Source organism: Aquarana catesbeiana, linkage group LG02, assembly GCF_042186555.1.
Source record: "Aquarana catesbeiana isolate 2022-GZ linkage group LG02, ASM4218655v1, whole genome shotgun sequence".
Classification (NCBI taxonomy): domain Eukaryota; kingdom Metazoa; phylum Chordata; class Amphibia; order Anura; family Ranidae; genus Aquarana; species Aquarana catesbeiana.
Window position 1 is genome coordinate 774,800,217 of NC_133325.1, and position 25,315 is coordinate 774,825,531.

Sequence of the window (25,315 nt, forward strand, 5' to 3'; positions counted from 1 at the left end):
TCATACTTACCTAGGTGGATGCAGCATCAGTCCAACGCTGCATCTATTCCCCACCGCCTCTAACAGTGAGAACCGAGCGATCAAACACCGCTCAGTTTTCAGGGCCTAAAAAAAACTGACAGACGGACCCATGAACATGAATGACAGACAAGATAACAACTTTGATCAAGCGAGTCTAATAACACTTTTATCCATTATGAATTTGTAAGTGCTGAAGAGTTTTGTTGGCAAGTATATAAATAAAATAAAATAGTTGGCGGAAATTTTTTTTTTTTTTTCTTAAAAAGACCGGCTGTTTAGTTGATTGATTGTACACACTAATATCTGTGCCAAGTGATATTTTTTTGTCAACAGAAAATCTCTGCAGTCTTTAGAGAAGTAAAGTGTGCGGTACAAGTGAAAGTAAAGAGCGTCACCGGGTGAAAACCTCTCTGGCACCTGGCAGTGGAGTGGGCACTCTCTAACAGTGCGTAAAAAAAATGTTTTTAGGAGGCATTCTGACTTCTGTCGAAAACGCTAGAACTCTACTATGCAAACCTACTGCTCAACCAAATAAAACAAACGTGACCCCTGCTCATCTTTAGGAAGGCATATATTCATAGATTGGACAGGATTAGGTTCTGTTTGCCCATAGTACTTGCTCTCCAACAACTGAAAAAGTCTGAGACACGTCACCTAATCCAATAATGCGCAGTGTAGCTAACACTAAAGCTGAACGCCAGGAATATGAAAGCGCTCGTTTCTGCTTAGAGTACCAATAGAAAGCATATTTACTTACCTTATCCCTCACTCCTAAAGGCTTCCTCCTCTCCATGGGACCGGTCCCCTAAAGCCACTACTATTTGGTGTGCTGATGTCATCACATACAATACAGAGCCAGCAGACCTACATTGTAAGTGAGGAATCCCAAAGCCCACAGATAACCTGGAGTGTCAGAGAAAATAGGTGAGCATCGGATGCTGGAGGAGCGAGGGATTAGGCAAAAGCAAAAATGCTTGTTACTGGTAGAGTAGATGGGAACAAGAATTTACCCCTTACAGTGCATGGCCGAGCCCTTGGGAACGTCCCACCGGATGAAACGCTTCGGGGCGGAGCCTGTGCTGACGCCGTCATGCCTGCCGGAGGTAGGGGCAATGCTGGAACTATAACATGCTTATGTGATGCTGTCCTGTGTGACTAGATACACATCACATTTATTCAATTGAAGTAAACACGTTGCACTATGGAATGCTGTTCATTTCTTTTTCCGGATTCACATAAATGTCAGAAGGCAAGTGATTGAACTGAATCTCTGTTGGTGTGCCCTGTCACTTCCAAGTTCTTAAAGAAATCTCGCTGCCATGATCCTTGCTGGTGTGCCCTGTGGTTTCCATGATTGGGGCTCCAGACCCTTGATACAGAGAGCTATTTAGACCACCTATAATTTGCAGATCTGACAATCCGGTAAGAGGCTGCATGTCACGGTGGTGGAATACACTATTTGGAGATAAGTTTTACATGGATGAACTTTATTTGATTGCATTATTGGATTGGTGGTGAGGCTCACTTGTGTATATACACACACACACACACATTTTATGCGTACAAACTTTATAGGTTTGCATAATTGGAATGGTGGTGAAGCTCGTTTAGATACACAAGTTTGGCATGTATGGACTGTTGAGTGCATTGTCACAATGGCGGTGGATCCCACTTAAATTTTGTTTTAGGATTTTATGCGATTACATGAATCTTTCATAACACATTGCCCTGTCTTTTACAAATGCTGCAAGCGCAGATATGCTAGGAATTATGGAGGAAGATTCCCCTTAACACCCCCTTGAAGACCCAACAAAAAGCGAGAAGAAAAAAATCTCTCCAAGGTCCTAAAGGTCTCCAAAGTGTCCTTTTAGGCCAGTGATGGTGAACCTTGCCACACCAGATGTTTTGGAACTACATTTCCCATGATGCTCAACACCACTTCACTGCAGAGTTCCCCATCTTGTCTCAGCAGCCAACAGCAGAGAGGATGACAGAACTCCTCCACCAGATCCAGCGCCTCTCCTTGCAGCCCCAAGGAGGCTCGTCTCTGCTTCCCACCCCCTTCCCTGTCTCAGCAGTCGGCAGCAGAGGGGAGTACAGAACTCCTCCTACAGATTCTGCACCTCTCTGTGCAGCCACAGCACCCCCTCGTATATGCCTCCCCTGGTCTCAGCATTCAGCAGACTTCAGAGCTCCTTTGGTCCTCCACTGTAATGTAAAGGGAGGAAGGGGGACTGTTGACATCTGATGTAAAGGGGGTGGGGTGCTCTGGACATCTAGCCTTACAGATACAACCTTTCAAGGCAACCATAATGCTGATGCTGCCCATGATGAAATGGAGTATGACACCACTGCTATACATGGATAGAAATCCGGCCTGTCCCTGCTGAGCCAGCTAAATTTCGATCCATGTATGGCCAGCTAAAAAACACTTGACCCAGTCACTTAAAAACAGGCTGTCAGCAAGCAGGCAGGCAGTTATAGATATTCCTTTTAAAAAGCCCATGATGCTGAATAAAGTATATAGCTGACAAACAATGAAAAAATATTAAATATCAGTTTACGTAAAAGTTATATTAAGGACTTTTTTTTGTTTAAAAATAACAAACCTGTTATACTTACCTGCCACTTATCTGCTCTGTGCAGTTGGTTTTGCACAGAGAAGCCCTGATCCTCCTCTTCTCAGGTCCCTCGTCGGCACTCCTAGCCCCTCCCTTCTGCTGAACAGCAATTCTCCCACAGCAATTGGGACCTGAACAAATAGTTTAAAATAGCAGGAGCAACACTGTCCTCTTACATGAAAATATACAAAGGACAGTTCACTGACAGAGTGGAGTTCCAGTCTGAGGGAAAGTGGACATCTCCCTATCTCCCAGCGGGATTTGACCAAGACCTTCTGACCCTTTGAGAGTGCGAACAGATCTGTCTTCACCCCCCCATTACCTAGTCCCTTCCTTTTTTTACACCTTGCTGTGCAGAAGAGCAAATTAAGCAAATTTAACAAACTCTGACTTTAGATGGACTTCTCACATCATTCAATGATTTGGTATGAAAGAAGCAGTCAGCAGCAGGAATAGGATAGAATCCAAAATATCACAATACTTTCTTGACAAAAGAACAGAAGCTTGAGTATCAGTTTATATTCTTACCTGGTGGAGGTGTCCGAGGAAGGCCTGTGCTTGGGCTGTCGTGATGGCCGTTCCGACAGGCACTGGTTGCTTTTGAAAGTCCAGACCGTTCGTTTGTGTGCCTGAAAAAAATTTGCAGCATTATTATTATTATTATGCCAAAAGAACATATAATGGTTTTATACAGCCGATAGAAGACACATATAGCACACTATGGAAACCACTCCTCGACCATACTATACAGGACACCCGTTTCTTCTTTCAATCTCAGGGTGCCTGTATAAGGTAGGTCTTCCTCCCTTAGAACAAAAGGGCAGCGAGGGATCTGTCAGTGTTTGGTCCCACTGCTAATGCTCAGGCCTGCAAGTTCCATCCTGGATTCAGCCGAGTCTGTCAAATCAATTTTCTCAATTTTTAAGGCTAAAAGGCAAGGGATTGGCAACAAAAAAAAAGAAGTGCGGAGGGGGCTGGGTACTGTGCTGTTACTGCCCTGCTTTTTTCCACCTCCTCCTATCAGAGGACAGTTTGCATTCACTCATAAAATGAAAAGCATTCTCTGAATGGTGCCCGTGCTGAGCGGACATCCTCCTGTGTTCAGAATACAGCAGTCCAGCCACTCGAAGACCCTGAAGTTAGTGAAGAAGATCGCTGGCGTAACAGTGTCTACCTTCAGTGATTTCCAGCCTCCAGGGGCATCGGCCAGGCATGGTACCATACATAGGTACATTGGTCCAAGAAGGACCACTGTAATTATGTGTAAAATATCCACACCTGGAATTCCTCTTTAACCACTTGAACCCTGAAAGATATACCCCCCCTTCCTGACCAGGCCATTTTTTTGCGATATGGCACTTCGTTACTTTAACTGACAATTGCGTGGTCGTGCGACGCTGTACACAAGCAAAATTTATATGTTCTTTTTTTTCCCACAAATAGAGCTTTCTTTTAGTGGCATTTGATTACCTCTGCAGTTTTTAATTTTTTGCACAATTCTGATAAAAAAAAAATTATATTATATTATATTATATTATATTATATTATATATATATATATATATATATATATATATATATATATATACACACACACACATATACATATATTTACATACAAACACATCCAATAAATTTTTTCTAAAAATCTAATTTCTTCATGAATTTAGGCCAATATGTTTTCTGCCACTTATTTTTGGTAGAAAAAAATCCCAATAAGCGTATATTAATGGGATGTTTTTATTTATTTATTTTTTACTAGTAATGGCGGCGAACAGAGGTCTATATCGGGACCGTGATATTGCGCCAGACAGTGCGAAACCAATTGACACTTTTTGGGGACCAGTGACACTAATACAGTGATCAGTGCTAAAAAAAAAAAAAAAAAAAAAAAAAAAAAAATCCACTGTCACTGTACTAATGGCACTGGCTGGAAAGGGGTTAACATCAGGGGCGATCAAAGGGCTAAGAGACACAGGATCAGTGTCTTCCCTCCTGTCAGAATGCCGTTCTGCTTCTGTGCTGGATGATCAACGGACATCGAGTCCACAGAACCCGCCACTGGGCTCCCGCTGCTACGCGCGCCCCTACCTGGAAGAGCCGGATCACGTGTATATATATATATATACACACACGAGAAGAACTTTAACCACTTGAGGTCCGGGCCATAGCCGAATGACTGCTACAGCGCAGACCTCAATTTCCGGGAGGCCGTCATGGGACGTCCTCCCCTGTGCACGCGCACCGCACGCACCCTGCAAGGTGCGCGGTGTGCGCGCTGTGATCACCGAGTCACGGAGACTCGGATGATCACAGATCTCAGTAAGGGGCGATCCCGGCCCCTTACCATGTGATCAGCTGTCAGCCAATGACAGCTGATCACATGATGTAAACAAAAGCTCGGTGATCGGTTTCGTTTTCTCCTCACGCTGTCAGGAAAAAAAAGCCGATCACCGGCTTATGTCAAAGGGACATCGGTCCCGAAGAGGAAGAAGGCACATATGCCTCATCTGTGCCTGAAAGTGCCATGTGTCATTACCACCTGCCAGTGCCCACAGTGCCCAGCAGTGCCACCTATAAATGCCCACCAGTGGTGCCAATCAGTGCCACCTAGCAGTGCTGCCATCAGTGCCCCATCAGTGCCCATCACTGCCACCCATCACTGCCATCCATCAGTGCCCATCACTGCCACCTATCGGTGCCCATCAGTTCCGCCTCATCAGCGTACATCAACGAAGGAGAAAAATTACCTGTTTGCAAAATTTTATAACAAAATATAAAGAAAATATAATTAATTTTTTTTTAAATTCTGTCTTTTTCAATTTTTTTTAAACAAAAACTAAAAACCACAGAGGTGATCAAATACCATCAAAGGAAAGCTCTATTTGTGGGAAAAAAATGATAAAAATTTCATTTGGGTACAGTGTTGTATGACCGCGCAATTGTCATTCAAAGTGCGACAGCGCTAAAAGCTGAAAATTGGTCTGGACAGGAGGGGGGTTTAAGTGCCCAGTAAGCAAGTGGTTAAATATGGCCTTCACTGACCTCGCTAGCTGAATGTACTGTAAAGTAATTCATCCACAAAGATCACAACAGAGACTCTGAAGTCAGGTTACAAGTAGAACCACAATTATTTTATTTATTTTTTTATCTTTATGTTCCTGAACCCCTCAACTTCCTCCTTGGTCTGATGCTGGCAGTCCTTTTCGGGGCAGAACAATTGTGTCATTCTACCCTTTTCTTGTCAGCCCAGCGTGTCGTTTATACGGTAACCTAGCCCCCACTCCATGAGCAAACTCTAATGGAACGGCAATCCAGAGCACTAAGTGTCAGTTCTGTCTGCTGCCTCCTTCCTCTGCTATCTGCACGAGTCACTTCTGACACGTTTTCCTGTCACCAAGAGGTAGAGAGACAACAGGGGAAGGGCCTTCAGTACACAGCCTGTGATTGACAGCATCAGCTTTGTTCCTGTGTGAGGAACGATCAGCTCTCACTGAGCTCTGCAAAGTGCAACTTCAGCTCCCCGTCCCCGCTTTCTGAAAGCTCAGATGAGATGTATAAAATCTGTACTTTGAATGGCTGTGGAGAAGAAGGCTGCAGAAAGGGAAAAAAAAAAAAAAGGTACAACTTATGTAGGTGGATTTGTTTCATCCCTATCACCTGAGGCCAGTCACTTCACTGGATATATGTAAGGATTTATAACCACTTTAAGTGCAACATACAACATATCAGTAATAAATTGGAGTAGGATGAAACATTTTTTATATTTCTAATGCATTTTTTTTGTTTGGCAGGCACTAGGACTGCAGTTTTGAGAAGTATTTCCATCAGATGCTATGCCCGATTTAAAGTAGAACTATAGGCAAAACTTTATTCATTTTGGATAGAGTACGGGAGGGTTATAACCCCTGTCAGATTTTATTAATTTTTTTTTAGTGATCTGTGTCCCAATGGTGAGATTTCCTTTCACTTCCTGTCCCATAGCCAAACAGGAAGTGAGAGGAAATCCCTGAAAATTAAGGGAATTCCTCGGGGACCCCCGGGTCACCAGAAGTAGTGTCCTCATTGGAAGATTTCTCCTTTATTACTTTTCTGGGGACAACCCAAAATTTGGGATTTTCTTTTACTTTCAGTGATAATGGTAAACAGAACAAATAGAGAGGATGAATCTCCTTAACAGGGGCATAGACAGTAATAAAAAACTGACAGGTGTTCTAATACCTCCCCACTCTATCCAAAACTAAAAGAAAAAAAAAAAAAAAGGTTTGCCTTTAGTTATACTTTAAGTTTAGTTTATATTTATAGGATTGCAGTCAGGCACACATTCAGCTCCATACCTGTGTTTCCATCCCCGCTGTCTGTTGATTTGCTGCTTTCTGACGGATTATTCATTCTTGCATCTGTAGAGGAGAAAAAATAACAATGTATAAAAAAATAAATAAAAAAAAGTTTTGTTTTTTTTTTTCCCATAGAGACCACAAACAATTATGACAGTGCATAGTGTGTACTTCTCATAGAAAGAAACCATCAGTAACTTTTTTTAGGCAAAAAAACAAAAATATCAAATTTAGGTGGACTGACCGTTTAATAAGGAGAAGTAAGGCCAAAGCTCTTTTGCCCGTACTTCTCACGTGGGTCACAGGGGTGCACTTAGTTCTGCACTCCCGTGACTCAGCCAACAGTGGGCTATAGCTTGCCGTCAGCTGACGTTACAGAGCCGGTCCAGGCTCTGCAGGGATCCCGACAATAATGTTGGGATTCACCCAAATACCTGACTGGCAGCTGACTCAGCCTCTTAGCATACTGCACTGCACTAAGGGAAACTGTATAAGGGGCATATCCTAAAAAGGAGACTTAACACAAAAAAACAAAAACATAAACAACTTCCAGGATGTGAAAGAAAATGGCACCATGCAATGTCCATGGGAACAGATACTGAGAATTACACCCAGCATACAGGACAAGAGAAGTGTGCAGAATCTATACATACAAAATAGGAACAGATAATGAGAATCAGGGTGGATATAAGTCAATGATAAAAAATAAAATAAAAAAAAGATTTTTTTGATTTTTAATCAAATTTAATTTATATAAAATGCTTTTGGAGTATTTTCTATTTAAGATACATTAATAATTTAGTTTATTCAGTATGAAATGGAGCTTAGTTATGTAGCATGAGGCTGTATATTCTGCAATATTTCCATTTTTGGTAAACTCATGCAATGAATCCAAGCTCTGCAAGCTGAGATAACATGTACTGCATTGATGCATTCACACAATTTCACAGTAACCATGAGATAAAACAAAGTTCAGGAATATTCCTTTATCCCATTGTTTTGCAAATGTATGCACACTACAAACTGTATGATTGAATTGGTTCTGATATGGCCGTTTTTCTAACCTGACAGCTTATTATTCTAAATAGGAAACCTTCATTTTGTTTGCAAATAATAAAGATTCTAACTACCACCAAGAATAAGTCCTTACATTTAACCCCTTCCCGACCAGCCACCGCAGTTATACTGCGGCAGGTTGGCTCCCCTGGGCGAACCGTCGTAGCTATACATCGGCTCGCCTTTTGACCAGGAGGGGGCGAGCTTGTGCGCCCGCGGCGCCAGAGCCGATTGCCGGGCACACAGAGACAGAATGGAGATCTGTCAATGTAAACAGACAGATCTCTGCGCTGTCAGGGGTGAGGAGAGCGATCTGTTGTTCATACTAAGTATGAACAGATCGCTCTCCTCACCCAGGCAGTCCCCTCCCCCCCAGTTAGAATCACTCCCTTAGGTAACACAGTTAACCCCTTGATCACCCCCTAGTGTTAACCCCTTCTCTGCCAGTGACATTTATACAGTAATCAGTGCCTTTTTATAGCACTGATCGCTGTATAAATGCCAATGGTCGAAAAATGTGTCAAAAGTGTCCGATCTGTCCGCCATAATGTTGCAGTCCCAAAACGCTGATCACCGCCATTACTAGTAAAAAATAAAATTAAAGAAAATATACCATAAATCTTTCCCCTGTTTTGTAGATGCTATAACTTTTGCGCAAACTAATCAATATACGCTTATTGCGATTTTTATTACCAAAAATATGTAGAAGAATACATATCGGCCTAAACTGAGAAAAAAAAATTGCTTTTAAAAAAAAAAAAAAAAAAAAAAAATTGGGGATATTTATTATAGCAAAAAGTACAAAATATTTTTGTAGCAGCCAAATCTTCCGGGGCTGAAGTGGTTAAAGATCACCTGTCATTTCAGATCCATCATGGCAGCGCCTGTTAGCGGACATCCACTCACCTGCTGCCGCCACGTCCCTCACCTTGTTGTGTCACTGCCGCATCACCAGCCATCCCATTAACCACCTCAATACAGGGCACGTACACCCCCTTCCTGCCCAAGCCATTTTTCAGTTTTCAGCGCTGTCGCACTTTGAATGACAATTGCGCGGTCGTGTTACACTGCACCTTAATTAAATTTTTATCATTTTTTTCCCACAAATAGAGCTTTCTTTTGGTGGTATTTGATCACCTCTGCGGTTTTTATTTCTTGCGCTATAAACAAAAGAAGAGGGACAATTTTGAAAAAACACAATATTTTTTACTTTTTGCTATAATAAATATCCAATTTTTTTTTTTTTTAACAAATTTTTTCCTCAGTTTAGGCCGATACGTATTCTTCTACATATTTTTGGTAAAAAAAAATTGCGATAAGCGTATATTGATTGGTTTGCGCAAAAGTTATAGCGTCTACAAAATACGGGATAGATTTATAGCATTTTTATTATTTATTTATTTTTTTACTAGTAATGGCGGCGATCTGCAATTTTTATTGTGACTGCGATATTGCGGCGGACACATCGGACACTTTTGACACATTTTTGGGACCATTCACATTTATACAGCGATCAATGCTATAAAATTGCATTGATTACTGTGTAAATGTGACTGGCAGGGAAGGGGTTAACACTAGGGGGCGCTCGAGGGGTTAATGTATTACCTAAGGAGGTGATTCTAACTGTGGGGGGAGGTGACCGATCGCTGTCCCTATGTACAGGGGACACGCCATCGGTCTCCTCTCCTCTCTGACAGGACGTGGATCTGTGTTTACATGCACAGATCCACGCTCCTGCTGTGTTACCCGGCAATCGCGGGTGCCCGGCGGACATCGCGGCCGCCGGGCACACGCACCGGGTCCCGAGTGACACGGCGCGCGCGCGCCCCCTAGTGGCTCGGGAAGGCGAGGACGTCATATGACGTCCTCCCAGAATAACAGAAGCCTCGTCCAGCCGTCATATGACGGTGGGCGGTGGCTTAGCGGTTAAAGTGAATGGGACTGTCGGTGAGTCAACAGCGGATCAGAAGAGTCGCTGCGGGACAGAGATGACTGTTGCTCTTTAAAAATTATGATTTAAAATAGGAGTTGATTCAAAGCGGAGTTCCACCTAATTTTTCATAAGTCAGCAGCTACAAATACTGCAGCTGCTGACTTTTAAAATGAGGACATTTACCTGTCCAGGGAGCCCGCGATGTCGACACCCGAAGCCGACCCGTCCCTCAGCTCTTGGGTAGAGGCGCCGCCAACTTCGTTAAGGGAATCGCTCCCTTCATTGCGGCTTCACTTCCTGGTTCCCTACTGCGCTTGCGCGACTCACGCTGTGCAACGCTGCGCTCTCCCTCTGGGCCCTGTGTGTCTCCCAGAAGACAGTGGGGGGGGGGGGGGGGGGGGTGGAGAAGGCGCCGGAGGTGGCGTAGATACCCGTGGGTGGCTCAGCTATCTATGCCCGGAAGTGAGAGCAAAATACCTGTATTAGACAGGTATCTGCTCCCCCCCCCCCCCCCCCCTCTGAAAGGTGTCAAATGTGGCACCAGAGGGGGGGATGGATTCCGAAAAGCAGAAGTTCAATTTTTGGGTGGAACTCCGCTTTAAATCAAATCCACCCTGCTGAGAATTACACCTGGCCGCACAGGACAAGAGAAGTGGTATTGTGCAGAGTCCAAGCATATAATAATAATAAGAACTACACTCATATGAATTACACCAATCATACAGAACAAGAGAAGTAGTACTGTGCAGAGTCAATATACACAGAACAGGAATAGATACTGAGAATTACGCCCAGCACAAGAGAAGTGATACTGTGCATCATTCATACAGAATAAGAACAGATACTGAGAATTACGCCCAGCATGCAGAAGACAGGAAGTGATATTGTGTATAAATTTACATACAAAGAACAAAAAGAAAAAAAAAAAAAAAAAAAAAACACAACTTCCAGTCAATGTAACAATAGAAGTAGTATTGTGCCATGTATATACAACTGTCAGTTTTTTAGGAACAGTAGCCACATTACATGATTATTGCATTTTATGGCTCGCTGCCACTGGTGGCCCTGTGCTGTGGTCTGCCTGTAATAAATTGTGATGTGATGTACAGGGGACATTCATTGTGAATGGACCTTGCCGATGGACGTGCGTTGTAGAATGCACCATTTTTTTGGCAGGGTACAAAAAAGGCACATGTATTGGTAATGCATGTAAAGTGTGTTACTGAAAATGCCATAGTATGAATGGGCCCTTGAACATATGAACATGATAAAGACTGTTTCACAAAATACAGGACACCAGTCAACCATGCAACAAAGAGGACCTGTCATTAGTGAATATGAGAGGAATTTAGGGAGATCTGGGTAAAAGCAGAGAGCGACTCCCAAGAAATGTAGGTGAGCGGACACAGAACAATTCCCTGCCACACATTTTATTGCCACATGAGATACTTTCCAAGCATCCATCCTTCACGGACGCCACAAATAGGACAACTATGGCGGTGAGACAATGGCGGAGAGGTATTTAAGGTTCAGACAGATCTGAGCGATGGCTTTGATTGGCCCGGGTTGGTGGAATGGCGCAGGAGACCGTAGATCAATAGATGACTGCAGTCTCTCTCTCTCTCTCTCTCCAGCACCCCGGTATCTGTCTGCACAGGCTCCCTGACTTTTAGGCCTCAGACATAATTTGCCGGCTGCAGCTTAATCCCTCCGAGTCTGGAGCACACAAACCCCACATCGCAGATAAATAGAATTTATATTGTGCTGAAAACTGCATGGCTGTTCCTCTTCTCACAAAACTTCCATCTCAGCACCGTCTTCCCGTCACCATGGAAACCGCTTGTTTATGAGAGGAAGGATTTTCTTCTAAAAAAAAAAAAAAAAGTCTCTCAATTTACAGCGAGCAGAGCAGACGATACACCGATAAACGGAGATCTGGGCTCTGGAAAACACTGAATGCTGCCGTAACAAGGGAAAAAAAAAAAAAAAAAAAAACGCACAGACCACGAGGTTATACACGGTTATTCAGGGCAAAGTGACAGGTTCACTTTGTAGAATGTTCTACAGTTGCCATGTTAAAAAAAAAAAAAAAAAAAAAAAGAAATTTGCAATTGCCAGTCCGGATAAGATGAGGATGAATTTCTCCACAACGCCTGCAGCTACAAAGGTCAGTAAGCACTTATTTTAAAGAGACGCAGTCAACCATTTAAAAAATTGCAGATAAACACACAGAAAAATCAAGTATTTTATTAACTTGCACCATTTTTGTTTGCAGTTATTGATTTGATCATTCAATAGTGCCTTTGAGCTTATTACCATTACAGGAGGAGTCATTTCCCCAACACAGCTTCTCCCCTCCTTGGATGTCATAGCCCTCTTTTCTTTTGGAAGTGTCCAGTCACCGTCTGTGCTGGCCCAGCTCCACCCATCACCTTCCTACATAACGTTTTATGTAGCAGCCAGGGGCGGAGTGGAAGGGAATACTACAGAGTGACATTTGAGTGACAGCTCTGAGTCTGCTGATCTAACATCCAAGATAGCGGTGCCCAGCAGCAGTCTGAGGGCATCTGGACATGAACATATGGGAGGCTTTACAGGTGAACAACAAGCCTAAAATCAATTAAATACACATATAATATTATGGGAATCATGGGGAAAGCTCTACGGAAATTGTAATATGCATAGAGTGGAGCATATGACCAGAAATAACACTGCTCACTATTACTATACAGGAATTTATAAAGCACCAACAGTTTGCGCAGCACTTTACAATGTAGAGGGGGGACAGTACAGATACAAAACAGAAAGGACAGGAGGGCCCTGCTCATGGAGCTTGCAATCTAAAGGGAGGGGGGAGGTGATACAAAAGGTAATAGCTGCGGGAGATGATCTGATGAAGGTGATTCGGGGACAGTTCTTAGGTGGAGGTGGGGTAAGCTTCCCTGAATAGATAGAGTTTTCAGGGATTGCCTAAAGGCGGAAAGGTTAATAGCTGACCGGACATATTGCAGCAGGGAGTTCCAGAGGATGGGAGAGGCTCTGGAGAAGTCCTGGAGGTGAGCATGGGAGGGGATAATAAAGGAGCTAGACAGCAGGAGGTCTTGGGAAGAGCGGAGGGAACGATTTGGGCGATATCTGCAGATGAGGTTGGTGATGTAGCTAGGGGCGATGTTGTGGATGGCCTTGTATGTTGTGGTTAGTATTTTGAATTTAATATGGTGGGTTAGTATACTCTACACTAGTAATGTTGAGGTGAATCAGTGGAGGATGGGGGGGGGGGAGCATCGGCTCACTCCCTCCCCATTGGCTACCGCTGCTGTCAATCACAACCAGTGAGGGGGGGCCAGGGGCGGGGCTGAGCCATGCTCTGTGTCTATGAAGTGGGAGTGAGAGCGCACACACACACACACACACAGTGCCCCCATAGCAAGTGACTCAGGGGCGGGGACAGGAGCGAAGGTAGGGGACCACAGAAGAGGAGGATCGGAGCTGCTCTGTGCAAAACCATTACACAGAGCAGGTATGTATCATATGTTTGTTATTTTAAAAAGGTGCAATCAGTTAAATTATAAGAAAATGTATTCCTAATATACTACAAGTTAACAAATACATCAGCAATAATAATTGACATGTTTTTTTTTAAACAGCCATTCTGTGATATCCATATTGAAACTGCAGCATTTCCGGCGAGGTTCTGAAATGACACTAGAAAATAACAGGTGTGTGCAGAGGGACAACGGAGCCATACAATTAGACTCTAATACACTCATTTATACCACTCCGCAGACTTTAGACACAAAATGATATTATCTGGTTTTCAGAGGTCATGGAATTAGAAAACATCTGCAGGCCAACCGATAAGGGAAAGCTTGAAAGGCTTGAAGAGCTTTGCTAATTACTGTCATCCACCCCAAAAAAAAAAGTCTCTTTCCCGCTTCTCTTCAAAAGCATGCAAGAAACACTAAGCAGTGGCGGCTGGTGATTTTTTTTCTTCCCCTGTGTGTCAATGGACACGAACAGCCCTGCTCAGGAGCACGTCCACCACTGTGTCACCATAGAAAGTGGCTTCCTCTGGTGGCTCACGGAAAAGAGTCAAGAGTGTCGGAAGGGGACCCCAGAAGAAGAGGATCAGAGCCGCCCTGTGCAAAAGCATTGCACAGAGCAGGTATTATCCATCTTTTAGTAATAAATATAAAAATTAAACCTTACAGCTGCTTTAATGCAGAGAATGCCTCAAGTAAAAAAAAAAAAATAAAAAAATAAAAAAAAATTTTTGCCTTTAGAACTACTTTAAAAGTGGTAGTCTATAACAGTGGTCTCCAAACTGTGGCCCATGGGCCAGATGCGTTCCTTTGACTGGGGCACTACTCCTCCCACTGATATGAGGCACCATCCCCCTGCTGATGTCGATGGGCCACTGTTCCTTCCCCCAACATCGATGATGGAACATAATTACTCCCACTGACACCAGCGATGGGTCACTATTCCTCCCACTGACACCAGCGTTGGGTCACTATTCATCCCACTGACACCAGCGATGGGTCACTATCCCTCCCACTGACACCAGCGATGGGTCACTATCCCTCCCACTGACACCAGCGATGGGTCACTATCCCTCCCACTGACACCAGCGATGGGTCACTATCCCTCCCACTGACACCAGCGATGGGTCACTATCCCTCCCACTGACACCAGCGATGGGTCACTATCCCTCCCACTGACACCAGCGATGGGTCACTATTCCTCCCACTGACACCAGTGATGGGTCACTCTGCCTCCCACTGACACCAGTGATGGGTCACTCTGCCTCCCACTGACACCAGTGATGGGTCACTATTCCTCCCATTGACACCAATGATGGAGCACTATCTTTCCCACTGACACCGAAAATGGGGCATTATTCCTCCCATTGACACCAAAGATGGCGCACTATTCCTTCCATTGACACCAATGATGGGGCACTATTCCTCCCACTGACACCAATGATGGGGCACTATTCCTCCCACTGATACCAATGATGGGACACTATTCCTCCCACTGACACCAATGATGGGGCACTATTCCTCCCACTGACACCAAAGATGGGGCACTATTCCTCCCACTGACACCAATGATGGAGCACTAATCCTTCCCACTGACCACAATGATGGGGCACTAATCCTCTGACTGACCCCAGGCACTATGCAATTTGTTTACTCCCACCAATGCCATTTTCTACTCTGGCCCCCCTAAAGTTTTAAAGGACAGCAAACTAGCCCTTTCTTTAGAAACTTTGAAGACCTCCTGGTCTATAGCACACAAAACATCCTCTTAAAGTGGATGACCTTCAGTCTTGCACAGTTGTACAGGCTCCTTTACTGTACTAAAATTGCTGCAAGTCAGATAGAGCCTGCCTCATTTCCTAGCTGAAGGCCATCCAGCGTCATATAGCTCTTTCCTCCTTGGACCGACTTTCCCTGGCCCTTTTCATGCATTGGATTTAAGGCTCTAGGAATGGACGCTCAGCACCACATATGGACACCACCAAGGGCTGTCTACTGTTTTCAGAAAGCTATGTACAGCCAGGATCTGCCCGGATTGCATAGAGCAGACCAAGCGATGACTTCAATGCGTATAAAATATGGTATGTCATAAAAATGGAAAGGTATCATTTTATTTTTTAACTCGATTAAAAGGGGAAAGGTATAACCAAAAAGGAAGTCAAAATAGAATAGACTAAACTTTTAAATAGCGACACATAGAATATAGATACTGCTTCCTTCAACTCACCCCTGGGCTGCATCGGGGTATATAAATAGTACAATTTCTAGTCTGAAGCTGGTGTATATAAGTGATGAAAATGCAGAGCAGATCCAACCCAAGAGGAGGCTCAGTGAGCCTGGATATAAAAGACACTCAGCTGACGGTGTTCTGGGAATGACAGGAATTCACAATAATGAAGCCTGATGAGACCACGGCAGTGACAATCCGAACAATGCAGCGCTGCTCTGTTCAGCTGTATGCCCAACGCCTGAATACACAGGGGGGGGACAGATGTGGGATAATACTGGGTGTGTTATAGACCTTCACCACACACAGTCCTTTCCAGCACAACACACACAGTACATAGTTCTGCTCTGTCTACTAGGGCACCAAATTGTTGTGTTAGGAAATACATTCTTTGCACCTGGGGAAAGAGCAGTTGGGGACAGACAAGTTCTCTTCACACAACCCCACACAGAGAGCACAGTGACCGCACAATATGGTGGGATCAATCAGGTGGAACAAATGGGGGCGGGGGGGGGGTAGCACTTTAACTGGCTGCACTCTCTAAGGCCTCATGCACACTGGACGTTTTTACAGCAGCTGTTTTTGGCAGTAGATGTTTTTTTTCTACAGTCATTAAACTCTCCATCATGTTATCCTATGCGTCCTATGCACACATAGGCTGTTATCAGCAGTTTTGGGCAGTAACGTTTTTGAGCAGTAAAAAAAAAAAAAAAACAAAAAACAAAACTTGTGGGTTCTGAGAGAGGTTTTTCAGCTGCAAAAATGCTCTAACGCTGATAAAGGCCAATAAACGCTCAAAAACGTCGCTCACCAGCGTTCAATGTTCATCCATTGGAAAACAAAAACAAAAAGATTTAAAAAAAAAAACAAAAAAACACTAAAAAATGCTAATAAACGCTAAAAACGCTATTGCAAAAACATTGAAAAAAGTTGAAAAACTTACTGCAAAGCTACTGACGTTGTTATAACGTTATTTTAACGTTCAGTGTGCATGAGGCCTAAAGGCGCTGCGCGTGTTGATACCCAACAGATTCACTATGACAGTGTGGGGACTATTCACTAAAACTGGAGCACACAGAATCCGGTGCCGCTCTGCATGGTAGCCATTTAGATTCTGGGTTCAATTAAGCTTTGGCAATAAAACCTGGAAGCGGATTGGTTTCTATGCAGAGCTGTACCGGATTTTGCACTCTCCAGCTTTAGTAAATCTAACTCTATATGACTTAAAAGGTGATCAAGGGTTTTGCACACGTAAGAATGTGAATGTTAGGCCTGAAGATTAGTTAAAGTGATACTAAAGTCTTGTTTTTTGTTTTGTTTTTTAAATAAGAAAGTTTTTTTTCTTACCTCCTCTGTGCAGTTGGTTTTGCACAGAGAATTCCAGATCCTCCTCTTCTCGGGTCCCTAACCGGCGTTCCTGGGCCCTCCCCTCCAGCCGAGTGCACCCACAGCAAGCAGATTCCAATGGGGGCACCCAAGCTGAGCCGCTGCTCTGTGTGTCCATTCAGACATGGAGCCGCGGCTCGGCCCCACCCCCTCTCTCTCCTCATTGGCTCACAAACTTCGATTGACAATGGTGCCCGCTGTGTCTTTCAGCCAATCAGGAGGGAGAGTCCCAGACAGCCAAGTCTCTCGTGCAACATCGCTGGATCGAAATGGGGCTCAGGTAAGTATTAAGGGGGGCTGCTGCACACAGAAGGTTTTTCTTATCTTAACGCATAGAATACATAGAAACACTTTAAACCCCTTCGAAAAATTACATATTTTCTGAAAGCAGAGGCCCTGGAGAATAAAATGGTAATAGTGGCAAGTTTTATTTCACATATTAGATCAAATTTATCAAATGTATGTTATTAAATGTTAGGGCACACCATATATTACCCATTTTTTTGGTAAAATATAAAATGAAGTTGCAATGAGAGAAGTACACACTTCATATGTGTTGCGCAAAAGAACAGTAATCGTGCCCTTCCGTGGCACGAGGGGGCGCTGGTCCCAACGGCTACTCCACCCCCTGCAATAACTGGAGGATGGGGCTATAGCTGGCTGCAGAGAATTTGGGAAGCTTCTTCTAAATCCGGTTGTGGACTTCTTTTTTTTATAACGGATCTTCACCCTCCAATTACAGGTTGCGTCACATCCACCCCTCCTTCCCTCCGCTGCACAAATTGGGCTTTATTTTTTTCCTCTTTGTTTACGTTCTATTTTTTTTTTTTTTTTTTTTTAATAAAGCTTTGGCCAGCCTTTATTCACCTAGGCGAAGAGAGGCCGATCTCAGCAGGGCAACACTTGATCCGCTAAGTAGGCAAGTACCTTAACAATACCTTCACAGAGTGAAGATGCGGTTTAAACAGAAAGGGAGCCATGAATGGATGGTAGGTTTAGCACACTATGCTGCAATTCCCATATGGGAATTGAGGCGATTCAGTTCGCATTTGTATCGCTATACAAATCGTTCAGTCAGTGTGGTTTTTTTTTTTTTTGTAAAGCTGAACTAATATTTTTAAAGCTGTTGGGGTATCCTTTACGATTTTAGTGTGATGCCCTGTTAATCCATTCACTGAGCAATTAAAATGACAGGACTCTTTTTATATCTGTCTGTGTTGCTGTTGGAGAGTTCCCCTCACTCTCTGTCTGGTAAAATGTGACAGCAGGTATCAGCAAAACCCAACTAACCTTTAACCTTCCCACTTTATCTAAAAAAAAAGTTAGGCTGGGCATGTACTTTAAAAAAAAAAAGAGGACTTGTGCACCCTCACCTATGCTAGGTATAAATTAAAGAGGAACTGCAGTCTGCTCACATAATTTGTAAAACATCTTTGCCATTCTGAAGCTTTCCCTCCAACCACTTTGCATATTAGTTTATATATACTGTGATTCTGTACTTGCTAAATATGCTGCGGAAATCTCCCTCCACTGAGTCTGACTGCAACCATTTTAACTGTGGGCAGCTGAAGCTGCTGCCTGTTCACTTCCTGGATTTACACAGACACACCTCCCGCTTTGCAGCCCCCATTGGCCCTCTTATGACTCACCCCCCCTCTCTTCCTGGCAAACTCTCATGAGAGTGAGCGATAGCGCGAGCTGTGCATGGTGTCATAAGCCTAGGCCAGTGATGGCGAACCTTGGCACCCCAGATGTTTTGGAACTACATTTCCCATGATGCTTAACTACACTGCAGAGTGCATGAGCATCATGGGAAATGTAGTTCAAAAACATCTGGGGTGCCAAGGTTCGCCATCACTGGCCTAGGCTAATCACAAGACAAGATACAGGAAGTGGGCTGTATAAAGGTATTTACTGGCAGAAAAAAAAAAATGTTAAAAACAACAACAGGGGCAGAAGATTTACTAGATGGAAAGTTGACAAAAAATGAACGAAGGTCCACTTTAAAGTGTATCGCCGGGTATTTTTCTATTAGATTGTGCATTTATCAAATCTTCTCTCTATTTGTGCTCAAGCTCAGTTCCCTTTAATTCCAGCAGTTCTTGCCTGTTGATCTTGCCAGTATTCGCTCGCGGACCTCAATTCCAGCAGCATTCCCACACTTGCTGCCAACATCTCCAAGGACTACAGGATGGTGTAGGCATGCCAGCCCTTCCAATGTAAAGGGGTTGTCACCATGGAGAAAGCGCCTATGAAGCACATACAGCTCTTCCCATCTTCTAGATGAAGGAGTGTGTTGTGATGTAGTTCTCCTTACATGGGCTCTTGGGCAGGATAGTCAGAATGAGAGCAGAATGTCACAAGCCCATGGCCCCTGCTGCACATAGAAGAACCAAAGCAAAGATACTTATGTGACCGGAAAGAAGCAGAAGATGATCCGGCAACTAGCATTTTTTTAGCAGTGTTTTTTTTTTATTGGTAGAGGGTAAAGACCTATCCACCAGTGTCTGTGGCTCCCCCTGCAGCTGATCTTTCCCTCCATTACTGACTTACGAATACTAATTCTGCACTGTTTCTGTACTGAGAAGCCAGGCTTTGCTTCAAGTGAGAGCACATAGCAAGGAGAAAAAGTGATGACAATCGCCCATTTCATTTCAAATCTCCTGAGATCAGCAGTGCCTTAGATCCCTCAGTGCAGATATACAGTTTTGTGCCTAGGCACACTCACATATCAGGAAGTTGATGGCTGTTTTTCAGGAGAAATTCCAGACAAAAACGTAAAATTTGTCAGCATACGGATTAGGTACAATTCACGTTTCTAAACGTTCCCTATAACATCGCAGACCTTCACTTTTGAGTTTGGGTTCTACGTTACGTGCCATTTCAGGCAAATGTTACAAAAAAACCTCAAAAACGTGCAGTTTGCTGAATGTGCTTTCTAAGCCCACCCAAAAAAAAAAAAAAAAAAAAAAAGGGGGTTTCAGTTACAGGTAGACATCAGTTCAGGTTCCGAACTCAGTCAACTAAGTATGACAGATAGCTGAATATTATTTTAATACGTTATGTGGCTGATTTACTAAAGGGAAAACAGACTGTGCACTTTGCACAGAGCTTAGTAAATGAGGTAAGGTTTCACTTTGCAAAGAATACCCAATCACAAGAGAGGAACATAAAAAAAAACAAAAAAAGAGAGAAATTATGCTTGCACATGGGTGGATGATAGTAAATGAGGAAAAGATTTGTTGATTTCCAAGCTTTGGAGCAATTGCACTTGCAAAAGTACACAGCCTATTTGCCTTCAGTAAATCAACACCTATGTCTCCCACACCACAGCACTGGGGGAGATTTACTAAAGACATGTAAACTGTGCACTTTGCAAGGAGAGAATCTGGTGAAGCCGTGCGTGGTAACCAATCAGCTTCTAACTACAGATTGTTCAACTGAGCTTTGACAACAAGCCCTTGTTCACATTGACTGCGGCTTTGAAATGGTGCGATTTCACCTGAAAACCACACGTCAGTGCGACTTCGGGTGCAACTTGGAAGACATCTGTGTGGCTTCATGCACAGATGTCTATGCAAGTCGCACCAAAAAAAAAAAAACAAAAACAAAACAAAAAAAAAACAAAAAAACAAAAAAATCGCCAAAAAAGTAAAGCAGGACCTATTTTTTAAAATGAATGTGGCGCTCAAAGTCGGCGTCGCACAGATTTGATCAGTGCGATTGCCAGCAATAGGGTGCAGCTTGTCATGACCTGTCGCTCCAATGTAAATAAGGTCTAAAACATGGAAGCGGATTGGTTACTATGCAGAGCTGCACAAGATTCTCTGTGCACCAGTTTTAGTAAATCTCCCCCATAGTTTCTCAGTAACCTAAAAAAAAACGATAGGTCCACTATTGAATGCAAAAAATATGAATGCGATCTATACACTGGGGGGAGAACCTCTGGGGGAATCAAGGATGGAAAAGGACCTGGGGGTTCTAGTAGATGATAGGCTCAGCAATGCCAAACTGCTGTTAACAAAGCAAACAGAATATTGGCATGCATTAAAAAGGGGATCAACTCCAGAGATAAAACAATAATTCTCCCGCTCTACAAGACTCTGGTCTGGCCGCACCTGGAGTATGCTGTCCAGTCCTCAGGAAGGATGTACTGGAAATGGAGAGAGTACAAAGAAGGGCAACAAAGCTAATAAAGGGTCTGGAGGATCTTAGTTATGAGGAAAGTCTGTGAGCACTAAAAATTATTCTCTCTGGAGAAGAGACGCTTGAGAGGGGACATGATTTCAATATACAAATACTGTACTTGTGACCCCACAATGGGGATAAAACTTTTTCGCAGAAGGCAGTTAAACAAGACATGTGTCCACTCATTAAAATTAGAAGAAAAGAGGTTTAACCTTAAACTACGTAGAGGGTTCTTTACTGTAAGAGCGGCAAGAATGTGGAATTCCCTTCCACAGGCGGTGGTCTCTGCGGGGAGCATTGATAGTTTCAAGAAACTATTAGATAAGCACCTGAACGATATACAATGTAATACTGACATATAATCACACACATAGGTTGGACTTGATGGACTTGTGTCTTTTTTTCCAACCTCACCTACTATGTAACTATGTAGACAAATGAAAGAAGCATAGATTTGATTGGGCGATTTGCACATATTAAATTAGGTCAAATATAAATATGCAAAAAAAACATTGTGCAATTCAAAGAAGGATCCTCCATTATGTATAAATACTGTTAATACAGCCAGTCCAAGGTCTTCATTTTTTTTTTTTCAAGCATCTTGGTTCGGCTTCTAAGGTAGGTGGCTCTTGAAAATGTTTTGACGACCTGGTGACAACTGCACAGCGAGGGGTAAGAAGTGTGACTGCTCACGCCAGGCTGAGGGAACTTCCAAAAAAAGGTGGCAATCTTTTTGACTTCTCCCCTTTCCACGGTCATGCATTGAACTAGTCTGGAGCAACAGGTGGCATTGGTGCTCAGCATCGGTCAATGAAGAACTCCCGTCATTGCCTAGAAGTGGTGGAAATTGTTGCTCACATCACTAGTTGTAGTTCGTCACGTTCAACTTGACATGTTCTGGAATGTTGAAGATGTTTGTAGTCAATCCAAGCCACGAATTCAGATCTTTTAAGTGTCGGAAAGATAAGCACACAGGGAGCACCAGGCACGTTCGTAATACCTCCCAACCTGTTCTTGGACAATCACCATCTTCACATACCATGGTGATGGTTGGATTAAGATGTCTGTTGGGGGTATCAATGCTCAGGTAGATTCCCGACACTCATAAGAACTGAAGAAGTGGCTTGGAGATCCTACAAAATATTTCCAAAATTACAGAAGTCCAGTTGAACGTGACTATTATTAGCTATAAAATGACCTGGATAAAGGAGAACCTTCACAGATACAGTTGATAACAACTATTTTAAACTATCCAAAACCACAATAGATAAATTTTTCACCAAATAAAAACAAAAAGACAAAAATAAAAAAAAACAAGATTACAGGAGATCCCACATCATCTATCAAACCATAAAAAAGACATGGCGATTTGCAAGCTCTGCCAACACAACCTCCTTCTCGGAGACACGCTGGTTTAAGCCCCGTGACAGATTTCAGTGAGCGTTGAGCCAGGGAGGTCCAGCATGCCGAGCCATTCTCGTACATATGCTATTAGTCTACCACACACCCCCTATTACCATATTAAAACGGTTATGAAAAGCACAAGCAGTACCCACCTAGTACGTAGTCGCTGCAGTCCAGCATGATGATGTTACGCCGAGAGCTTCCCAAACAGGTGGAAGGAAGAATCTGCCTAATAATTCAATAGGAGACGACTAATTTGGACGAGGAAAGGGGGAAGAGCAGGGGGGGGGGGGTGTAATAAAAAAAAAAAAAAAAAAAAGCAACAGATATTACACGGACTAGACCATAGCTGTGTGCAAAACCGAAGACAGAAAACTTGGGAGAGTTTGCACTGCAGAGTTTTTTAGCTTCTCCCGCTAGCTCGTTCTGACATTGTCAAGGCAACTGAAGCGTGAAAAAGTTCCCCTTTTTGTAATAAAATAGAAACAAAGATTGCAGCTGGCAGTTTCCATAATGAAACTTAATCAGTATGCGGCTGATTAGGGCCTTATGCAAATCTTCCCTCGTTAGCGCAGCAGCCAGCACTTTGAAGTCCGTGAGCAATTCATTTGCAGAGTACACTGAAAGCGCTCCCTGCATAATTTAAATCGCGGCATAAATATTTATCAGCTCATTTGCATATTAATTGGTTAGCGCAAACATTCCAAGCAGCACAGCAGCCGGGGAGAAAAAAAAAAGTGCACGAAGGTGGGGGGGGGGAGAGAGAGAATTATCTGTGGAGTGCCAGAATAATAATTAACGGGAACAAAATGAAATTTCTTCCACTGGATTGGCTTTTCTGACCCAAGCAGCGAGTAGTAAAGTGATAAGATGGAGGGGCTGGTTAAGGGGATGGATTGCTAGGAGAAAGTTGTGGGACAGGAGTACGGAATGCAAAATGCTATCTGTATCTGAAGAACAATTGCATGTAACAGGTGAAAACAAGAGTATACACTTCAGCCAGAGCAACATCCTCCAATCACATTCTAACTTACAAGACAGGTTTAATTTGATTGGTGGACATACAAAACTTCTAAAGCTGGATACACACTATACAAATGTTCTTTAGGCTACTTTCACACTGGGGCCGCCCGAGCTTTAGTGCTAAAGCGCCGCTCGATTTTAGCGGCGCTTTAGCGCTTTTTAAGTGGCGCTTTTCGGCGGGTAGTGGGGTGCTTTTAACCCCCGCTAGCAGCCAAAGGGGTTAAAGTGGTTTACACCCTGTACAACCACTTTTACCTACAGGTAAGCCTATATTAAGGCTGACCTGTAGGTGCTTGAAATGTCTCCTAAACCTTCACGGTTTAGGAGATATTTACTAAATAGCCGAGCGCCGATGTCTACGGCGTGTGCCCCGATGTCTACGGCGTGTGCCCCGATGTCTACGGCGTGTGCCCCGATGTCTACGGCGTGTGCCCCGATGTCTACGGCGTGTGCACCGATGTCTACGGCGCATGCGCCCTTAAGAAACGGCACATGGTGCCGTTTCTAATAGGGGTCATGTCGTGACTGGCGGCTCCAGCGCGAGAGTGACATCACGTGACTCTGGCCAGTCACAGAGCCGGAGTTCACGGCCCCGGAAAGAAGAGGGGCGAAGATGGACGCTCCCTGCTAGTGGGGACAATGGAGACATCGTTGGTTTCGGTTTGAGGTAAGTGACACATAATGGGCTACTATGCATCACATAGTAGCCCATTATGCTTTACCTTTGCAGGGAAATAAAGAGGAAGTTAAAACCCACCAGGGTTTACTTCCTCTTTAAAAGCGCCTGTGTTGAATGGACAGTGCTTCTGAAGCACCGCCCATTCATTTCAATGGGCAGGGCGTTTTGGGAGCTCTAAATACATCGCTCCCAAACTGCCTCAAAGATTGCTTTTTGCAGGACTTTTTCTAACGTCCCGCAAGCGCACCGCTCCAGTGCGGAAGCACTCGGACTTTCACATTCGGGCAGCATGGGAGGCAGTTTTCAGGCGCTTTACATGCTATTTCTAGTGCTAAAATGCCTGAAAACTGCCTCAGTGTAAAAGGGGTCTTAGATTTTTGCCTTTAGATTTAACAAAACCATATAATATGGAGGTCAAACCTAAAAACACTTTCAATTCGTATGCAATCAGGCACGCCCCTTGGCACTACATAGTTGAAGGTAAATCTAAAGGAAGTCAAACAACAAAAGTTGTATAGTGTGTATCCAGCTTTAGACTTTATGCATTTGACAGGCAGCACCAAACCTGCTGTAGGTGTGCTTGAGAATTTCAGTTCTTCACAAACAGGTCTTTAGAAAGGGTTCCTAAATGACCAACAAAATGGAAGAGATAGGGGGAGAACTGAGGCATCACAGTAGTCCTTGGATGAAGACTATAGCACTACACAGGTAGTCTGTTTTACTTGTGTGCACCGCAAGGCTTTCTTTTCAAAAAGCTGTACTAAAACATCTAAAATACACAGATTATTCCAACCACTTCAGTTCCGGAAGGTTTTGCCCCTTTCATGACTAGGCCATTTTTTACCATTTAGCACTGCACTACTTTAAAGTGGTAGTAAAGCCCGCTTTGTGATTTTTTT

The 25,315-nt window shown here is 43.6% G+C and overlaps 1 protein-coding gene across 13 annotated transcripts in view; it reads right to left on the reverse strand.

Moving 5' to 3' along the window:
- Positions 1 to 25,315, reverse strand: part of POU2F1 (POU class 2 homeobox 1) — a 142,210-nt gene that overhangs the window by 77,379 nt on the left and 39,516 nt on the right. For 12 of the 13 annotated variants that reach the window (XM_073617356.1, XM_073617364.1, XM_073617361.1 and 9 more), the window contains exons 2-3: positions 6,979 to 7,041; positions 3,171 to 3,271 (exon numbers count right to left, since the gene is read on the reverse strand). In XM_073617356.1, the coding sequence (XP_073473457.1) occupies positions 3,171 to 3,271; positions 6,979 to 7,041 (164 nt within the window). Of the gene's footprint in view, positions 1 to 3,170; positions 3,272 to 6,978; positions 7,042 to 22,866; positions 23,161 to 25,315 lie in introns of those variants that run through there. The other variant, XM_073617359.1, reaches the window with a different exon arrangement.